This window comes from Sabethes cyaneus, chromosome 3 (genome assembly GCF_943734655.1).
Source record: "Sabethes cyaneus chromosome 3, idSabCyanKW18_F2, whole genome shotgun sequence".
Classification (NCBI taxonomy): domain Eukaryota; kingdom Metazoa; phylum Arthropoda; class Insecta; order Diptera; family Culicidae; genus Sabethes; species Sabethes cyaneus.
In genome coordinates this window covers 17,430,045-17,438,489 of record NC_071355.1, presented here as the reverse complement: position 1 = coordinate 17,438,489, position 8,445 = coordinate 17,430,045, and the positions used below count along the sequence as shown (strand labels likewise).

The following is an 8,445-nucleotide window of genomic DNA, read 5'->3' as shown; positions in this document are numbered from 1 at the left end:
GCTGATCTATGAAATGGGCCTAAGACTTTTCTTCCAACATAGAATACTACAGAAGTATACCTGACCATCAGACAGAATTCCAGATCGATCACGTTCTGATCGACATTTCGGTTGGCACTTCTCAGACATTATCGACGTCAGATCCTATCGAAGCGCTAATGTTGACTCTGACCGTTACCTAGTGATGGTTAAAATGCGCCCAAGACTCTCCGTTGTGAACAACATTCGGTACCGATGATACCATCGCCTATGATACCATGGACCGGAAACAACTACGAAAAATCCTGGACGAGAACAGATTCCCCTGGAAGCTCATCAAACTGGTTCAATCGACGATGGATGGTGCACAGTGCTGTGTTCGGATTTCGGGTGAATTGTCAAGTTCACTTGAATCACACAGAGGGCTTCGTCAACGTGATGGTCTCTCATGCCTGCTGTTCAACATAGCACTACAAGATGTTATGAACCGAGCGGATATTAATACGCGGGGCATGATATAATCGTCAGAACATCTGTGCCGGTGGCTGAACAGTACACCAGACTAAAATGCGAAGTAGAAAAGTTTGGGGGCAAGGTAAATACGTCTAAAACAAAATACATGCCAGCCTGCGGAACCGAGGGTGTCCGACGCCGCCTGGGCAGTAGTATATTGATCCACGACAATGAGTTTGAGGTAGTCGACGAATTTGTCTACCTTGGCTCACTGCTAACGGCGGACAATGATATCAGCCGCGAGATTCGGAGGCGTATTATTAGCGGAAGTTATGCATACTATGTCCCCGTGCATAGTGCACCCTGTACAATACGCTTGTTAGACCGGCTGTTCTCTACGGGCATGAAACATGGACAATACTCGAGGAGGACCTGCGAGTGCTTGTAGTTTTCGAAAGACGCGTACACTCAACCCCCGCTAATATGAAAAACAGCTCGTTCAGATTGGGCGAGTTCATTTTTAATCTGAATATTTGGTAACTCTATCCATTTTCACACACGCGCAAGACGCGCACCCTATGAACTTGTTGTTTTGATTTGACGAAAACAAACGTTTTGAAAACATTTCAAACATGCGCGAATTCTAAAGGTTCGGTTTGTATAAGACGAAATTGGCTCGGCAGTTTCGACTAAAATGGTCTATTTTGAGTGCTGAAGAGAGGTAAGTTGCATATGAGCTATATTGCCAAAGCTCCTGAGCAAGAGGAAACGCATTAAGATTTTTTCCTTTTTTTTAATTTACCGGTCAACTTTAACGTCAATTATGTGTGACGCTTGATCGGTTTTTAATGTGAACGCATTCATACCACCGGGGTACAGATTAAAAATGTACAGATTAAAGAAGGTCATACCAACGGGGGTACACGGTACTACTAAGGAAGATTTTCGACGACGTACAGAAAAACGGAGCATGAAGGCGGAAGATGAGCTATAAATTCGCACAGCTTGATGGCGAACCCAGTAACCAATAGGTTGCTGGACGGATACCTTGGGCAGGGCATGTTGCAAGAGTGCCGGACAACTATCCTGCAGAGACGGTGTTTGCCTCAAATCCGGCAGGAACAAGATGATTAGGAGCGTAGTGAGCAAGATTGTTAAACCAGGTGGAGTGAGATTTGATTTGACTCGGTGTCCGAGGAATTAGAGAGCGGTAGCCCACAACCGAGCTAATTGGAGAAACCTTGTTCAACAGGTTTTGTCTTAGGACAGCAAGCCACCTAAGGCCCCGTACAGAGTAAACGCGAGACGACTTCGCTCTCATGTTGCTAAATGCACAGTCCTGCTTCGGGCGAAAAAGCGCTGCGCGTATAACTGCAGCAAGAAATGTCGCGTCGCGTCGCATGTCGCTTGCACTCTGGCGGTACCCTAAGTAAGTAAGTTTTTGGCATGCATCGCACCCCAGGTAACTAATAACCTGTTTATCAGTCTTTTGACTGCATAACTGTTGTAAATTGGCATGCACAATTCTATTTAAATTCTTCTTGTCAGTAACTAGCTGCAAATAAGCATTGTCAGAACTATAAGAGAGCTAGCAGTAAAGTAGCCGCATATTTTGCCAAAATGGCATTTAAGTAGCATTGAGGGCAACTTAAATCCTTATTGGCTTGCATTTAAATTGCATTGGAAATGCTTATTGGTTACCTGGGACGTTTTCTTTCCGCAAATTCCCTTGCACATATGGTCGGTGTTAAATCAGACCGGACCAAGTCGCAAAATTTGACAAAAAAAAATTAATGACAGCAAACGATTAAGAATTTGCTAAGGTAATTTGGTAATCAGAATTCATAAATGTTGCAAACAGCCAGAGATATGAAATAATTTCGAACGATTGATAGCTTTGAACTACTCAGCAGCAGCAAACTTTGACTTAGTTTTTCTCGAAATCAGATTTTTGTCACTTTGTTCGGTCTAACTTAACACCGGCCATATATGCTCGTAATAAGCTGGATACATAACAATTTTTACAGTACGAACTCATTTTTCATGTCCAGTAAAGCCACAGCCCTGGCACAAACGTCATTCTTATACATTTTTCTTGAAGCCGTTCGAGCCAGGCTTGCTGGCTCGATTTTACGTCAAATTTGAGAATTACGCAATCATATGGTTTTATGCTTCAGAAAATTTGTTGCATATGGGATGTAGATAATGAAACATGTTTGTTTTTTCTGTTATCGACAACATAAGAAAGGAAAAATTCTTACTTTTGATAGTCTTATTTTTTACGATAAATGAAAGAGGGGAAACAACACGCTGCATTTGTCATACTGCGCAGCATTAAACACATGCGTTGTCTCGTATAAATTTTGTTTCAAAATTACAGCTAACAGCTGTCGTGACAGGGATCTGGTGAAAGCACGAAAAATTTTAGATTGGCCAGTCTGAAAACGACAGCAATCTTATAAAATTAAAAAAAATTTTCCTTAAGAAAAAATATTACCCAACTTCCACGCCAACTTCACAACTTTCTTCAAACCATAATAAACTCAAATTCTGACAGCACTGCTTCCAATGTTTACGAATCTAGTAGAGTGACTATATACAGAGTGGCGACAATGTCAAAATTGGAATGATAATTATCTGTCAGTGTCATTCCAATCGAGCAGACAACCTATCCAACGCGTATGCAGGAAAGAGAAAGAAAAACCTAGGATAAACCGCATTGCATACATTTGGGATGACTTGGCGCCACTCTGTATATAGTCACTCTAGAATCTAGAACATTTTTAAGCTGTCGTCTTTCGAACTAAAGTTCGAAGTTTTCGAAACACTTGTGTGTTTTTTTTCTTTGCGGCAGCCAAAGCGCGCTTTGTTCTGTGTGTTGATCAACCGGGAACCGGCACAAGGCAGAGCGATTAGAACGTACGGACTAAAAAGTTTTTTAAATAAATAAATACTGTCGTAAAAATCGTAAAATGTTTGAACCGGAAGGCAGTTTGTGCGCCCCCGGTTCGGGCGGTGAGTATCAGTTCCCGTTCGATCCACCTTACGACATACAGCTGGATTTAATGCGAACGCTGTACCAAGTGGTGGAATCGAAACAGGTCGGTATCTTCGAGAGTCCTACCGGAACGGGCAAAAGTCTTACGTTAACCTGTGGTGTACTGAGCTGGTTGCGTGATCATGAAGCTGCGCTAGAGCGCGGGCTGGCCGATGGCATATCGAAACTGACAGCCGACATAGCACGACTGGAACTGGAGAATGCGGGAGCGGTGGATTGGATTTCCGGTCAGTTTGCTACGATTGGTGTCAAAAAGCAAATTGGTGAGTTGAAAGGAATTCAGACGCTAAGGGATGAGTACTATAAACGGTTGGCGGAATTGAGGACGAAGTCGACCGAAGTTAAAAGGCGCAAGGAAACGGCTCGCCGGTTGAAACAAGTTTTAAAAGAAAAGCCGCTGGAAGCGGAATTTGACGAGAATCTGAAATCGACAGGGGACGATGACTATCTGGTAGAGGATTCAGATGAAGACGATTGCCATGATGAATTGGAAGACGATGTGGACCGGTTGAAATATAAACCGGTTCAAGTCATCTTTTGCTCTAGAACTCATTCTCAGCTAGGGCAGGTGATTCGCGAAATCCGTCGAACGGATTTTGGGAAACAAATTAGACTGACTGCTCTTGCTTCGAGACAAAACTTTTGTATTAATTCTGATGTGCGAAAGCTCAATTCGAATGCACTTATCAATGAGAGGTGTCTGGAATTGCAGAAAAAATCCGGTAAAGCGACGGCAGTAGATGGCGATGAAAATGTGAAAAAGAAACGAAAGGTAAGTAAATTTGATAAATGATAAATGTTTCACGAAGTTTATTATCTTTATATTCTACAGCTCAATGACAAATGTCCTTTCTACAATCGTCAGATGATTGATGATTTGAAAAACGATACTCTCTTCGAGGTTCAAGACATTGAAGAGCTGGTATCTTTTGCCCAGCAGGAGAAAGCCTGTCCGTACTACGCCACCCGTGCAGCCGTTCCAGATTCTCAACTGCTCATGGTTCCGTACCAGAATTTACTTCATCGAAAAACTCGGGAGCAAACCGGGATCGACATTAAGAATGCTGTTATCATAATAGACGAAGCACACAATCTTCTGGATACTATTTCTAACATTCACAGCCAAGAAGTAACGCTGGAGCAACTTCGGCAAGCTCGGCTACACATAAATGCATATAAAACACAATATTTCACACGTTTTTCCGCTAAAAATTTGCTAAAAATTAATCAGCTGCTGTTCGTTGCTACTCGTCTGTGCAAATTGCTAGAAACTGCACCGCCAAACCATTCCAATTCTCGAATGATTCACACCCACGAACTGATGACGGAAGGTGAATTTTTTAACCTAAAATTGGGTGAAATTTTGCAGTTTGCAGAGAAAGCCCGGATCGCTCAGAAAATCCACGGCTTCGCTCAAAGTACGCCTTCGCCGCTGATGCTGCAGAGTCCGGCGCAAAGTCGTCCCGCCGAGAAAAAAGGAACCAGCGCCCTGAAGGAATATCTGAAGCGTTTGGAGAATGGAAATGATAAAAAATCCACACAGCAACCAGTTCCGGATTCAGGGAAAGATTCGAATGAAGTTCGGAAACCGATTAGTAACGCGATTCGTCCGTTACTGGCTTTTCTGGAGTGTTTGGTGGAGAGCTTCGACGATGGTCGCGTTTTGCTGACCTACAATAGTAAAGAAAATCAACGGGCTAGCATGAAGTACCTGCTGCTTAATCCCGGGGCAAGGTTTGAGGAAATTTTGACCAACTGTCGCTCGGTGGGTTGAATTAATTATTTTTAGGTTAAGTTTTAGTTGAAACAAATTTTTAGGTTATTCTTGCGGGCGGAACAATGCAACCGGTTGAGGAGTTGACCGAACAGTTGTTTAAAGCTTGTCCCGAAAGAGTGCAACTGCGAAGCTACCGGCATGTAGTGCCTGCCGATGCCATCCTTCCGATTGCCATTTCGAAGGGTCCTTCAGGAAAGGAATTTCTGTTCAATTATGGAAATCGTCAGTCGAAGGATTTGGTAGGATCACTTCTACTTTATAGGTTAAATTTGTATAGAAAAGTGACTTTTTTACAGTTAAATGAGCTGGCATCGACGCTAAGTAACATCTGCCAAGTTGTTCCGAACGGCGTCGTCTGCTTTTTCAGCTCGTACGACTACCTGGAGCAGTTCTACGCGAACCTGCAGAATAGTGGTGGTCTCGCCCGTTTGGAAGAACGAAAGCGGGTCTTTCGTGAACCACGAGGTAGCGGAAACATCGATAAGGTGTTGGCCGATTATTCAAACGCCGCACGGCTCCCGGTCGGGAAGCAAACCGGTGCCCTGATGCTTAGCGTGGTTGGTGGCAAGCTTAGCGAAGGGTTGAATTTCTCCGACGAACTGGGTCGGTGCGTGGTGGTGGTCGGTTTGCCCTATCCGAACCGGACCAGCCCGGAGCTGGTGGAACGAATGCGCTATTTGGACCGAACGCTGCATTCTTCGGCTGGGAATGAGTACTACGAGAATCTATGCATGAAAGCCGTTAATCAGTGCATAGGACGTGCGGTTAGGCATATTCGAGATTATGCTAGTGTTGTACTGCTAGATGTAAGGTATTGTAACAGTGAGAAGATTCGAAAGAAGCTTCCACTGTGGATTTCCGAGGGTTTGCAGTGTGTAGAAAGGTACGGCCAAGCTCATGGAAGCCTGGTAAAGTTTTTCAAGGGGAAATAATGGGCAATAAAGATTATTGAGGTGAGAGATACGCTTGTTCGTATAACGATTCGCAATATTTTCATAACAAGTATAGTATATTTCTCTTGAATTAATTGAAAATCCCTTCTCGTCTTAATTTTCAGTTTAAAAACGTTGAATACGAAAATGTTACAACTTATTCGAACAAATTAGCAATGGTTGCTGCGTCGGGAAGTAATCTTGTCAATGCAAGATATCAAAGCAGCTGGTAATGCAGTTATTGGACAAGGGATTAGCAACTATCGGTAAGTAAACCTGAATAACACTGTAACAATTTCTATTTAACGAAAGCATAATTGTTTTGAAGACATATTTATCCAATTGAGATGTATTGATTAAGTACTTATATCAACTGCATATAATAAAAAGACCATTCCAATCATACCAAATAGTAGCTTGCTTCTTGCTTCTAACTGGGGTGGGGTTTTTGAAGAGAACAGATTTTACAGCACAGACATCCGGCATCGTTGCGACGTGGCCGACCAACTGTAGTCTCCCACCGTACCGGCTGATTAGCGTTTTGTCCATCATCAGCTTTGTGCGGCGGCGTATGCTCCTTGATCGAAGCGTGTTGCGGAGGGAAAAGTAAGCTCGATTTCCAGCTTGAATGCGTCGTTGGATCTCCTTACTCGCATTAATGTCGGCGGTGACCAGAGATTCCAAATATACGAATTCATCAACCACTTCTAGTTCATCGCCGTCAATAGTCACTGTCCGTGGGAGGCAAATGTTACTTTCTCGGGACCCTCTTCCTGCCATATATTTGGTTTTCAACGCACTAATTTGTAACCCTATCCTCCTAGCCTCCGTTTTTAGTCTGGCGTAGATTGCCTCCGCCGTCCCAAGGTCTAGTAATGATGTCCAGGTCGTCTGCGAAGGCTAGGAGTTGGCTACTCTTGCTGAGGATAGTTCCTCTCGTTTCGATGCCCGCTCGCCGGGCATCACTCGTTCCACAGTAGCTTTGATCAGCCGCGTCAGTTTGTCCGAAAAGCCGTACTCGTGCATTATCTGCCATAGCTGTTCGCGTTCAATGGTATCGTATGCTGCTCTGAAATCCACGAAAATATGATGCGTGGGCACGTTGTACTCTGGAGATTTCTGAAGGATTTGTCGGAGAGTAAAAATTTGATCCGTAGTAGCACGGGCCCCCATAAAGCCCGCCTGATACTGCCCTACGAATTCTCTTGCTATTGGGGATAGACGACGCAACAAAATCTGGGAGAGCGCCTTGTAGGCGGCGTTGACCAACGTAATGCCGCGGTAGTTACAGCAGTCTAGTCGGTCACCTCTTTTGTAGATGGGACAGGCTGCGCCTTCCATCTACTCCTCCGGTAGTTTCTCTTCTTCCCAAATCCTTGAAATCAGCTAGTGAAGTGCCGTTACTAGCGGGTCTTGGCCGCTTTTGAAGAGTTCTGCCGGGAGTCGGTCCTTCCCGGCGGCTCTATTATTCTTCAGCAGACCGATTTCTCGTCGGATCTCTTCGAGATCGGGAGCCGGTACGCTGTTGTCGTTTGTAGATACTCCGAGGTTAACTTCCATTGCGTCTCCTGCTGCTATATCGCCGTTGAAGTGTTCATCGAAGAACTGCTTCCACCTGTCGACCACCTCGCGCTGGTTTGTGATTAGATCTCGTCCCTACACATGTCAGGATTTGGTGTGTGGGCCTTGCGAGTTTGGTTCACCTTCTCGTAAAACTTGCGGGTATCATTAGCCCGGAATAGTTGTTCAAGCTCCTCACGATCTCGGTCCTCCTTCTGGCGCTTTTTCCTTCTCAGGATCGTGGTCATCTCATTCTTCGCTCGTCGATACTTGGCCAAATTCTCTCGTGGATATGCTCAGATAGTTTTCCCAAGCTCTTTTTTCCTCTCTGTCGCTTCTTAGCATTTCCCGTCAAACCAATCATGTCGTGCACTCGAGGTTTCCACACCTTGCACCGCGGTTGCGGCCTCGTTGACGACCGAGCATACTACTCCATCCGTTTTCGAGGTTCGAAGCATCTAGCTCCACAGAGGAAGGCAGAGCTTCCTTCGCGGGTTGTCTACTTGCCGAATGTTTAGTCGAGGAGGGCGACTTTGTCGCGAGGTATAGACCGTCAATAGTTTTAAGCGCACACGTACTGCTACTAGGTAGTGGTCCGAGTCAATATCCGCACTCCGTAGGGAGCGTACGTTGGTGATGTTCGAGAAAAACCGACCCTCGATGAGAATATGGTCGATTTGGTTCGA

General features: G+C 44.7%; 1 protein-coding gene across 1 annotated transcript; it reads left to right on the top strand.

The window, feature by feature from the left end:
- The first annotated feature begins 3,404 nt into the window (after positions 1-3,404).
- Positions 3,405-6,199, top strand: LOC128743434 (ATP-dependent DNA helicase DDX11). The gene is made up of 4 exons (XM_053840007.1): positions 3,405-4,262; positions 4,323-5,255; positions 5,309-5,506; positions 5,564-6,199. The coding sequence occupies exons 1-4, from the start codon at positions 3,405-3,407 to the stop codon at positions 6,197-6,199; spliced, it is 2,625 nt and encodes an 874-aa protein (XP_053695982.1).
- The last annotated feature ends 2,246 nt before the right edge of the window (positions 6,200-8,445 follow it).

Excerpts from the sequence above, each read along its gene's own strand:
- LOC128743434 (XM_053840007.1), top strand. The coding sequence starts at position 3,405 with ATGTTTGAACCGGAAGGCAGTTTGTGCGCCCCCGGTTCGGGCGGTGAG. Across the intron at positions 5,256-5,308 it reads TTTTGACCAACTGTCGCTCG|GTTATTCTTGCGGGCGGAAC; the intron begins GTGGGTTGAATT and ends ACAAATTTTTAG. Across the intron at positions 5,507-5,563 it reads ATCGTCAGTCGAAGGATTTG|TTAAATGAGCTGGCATCGAC; the intron begins GTAGGATCACTT and ends ACTTTTTTACAG.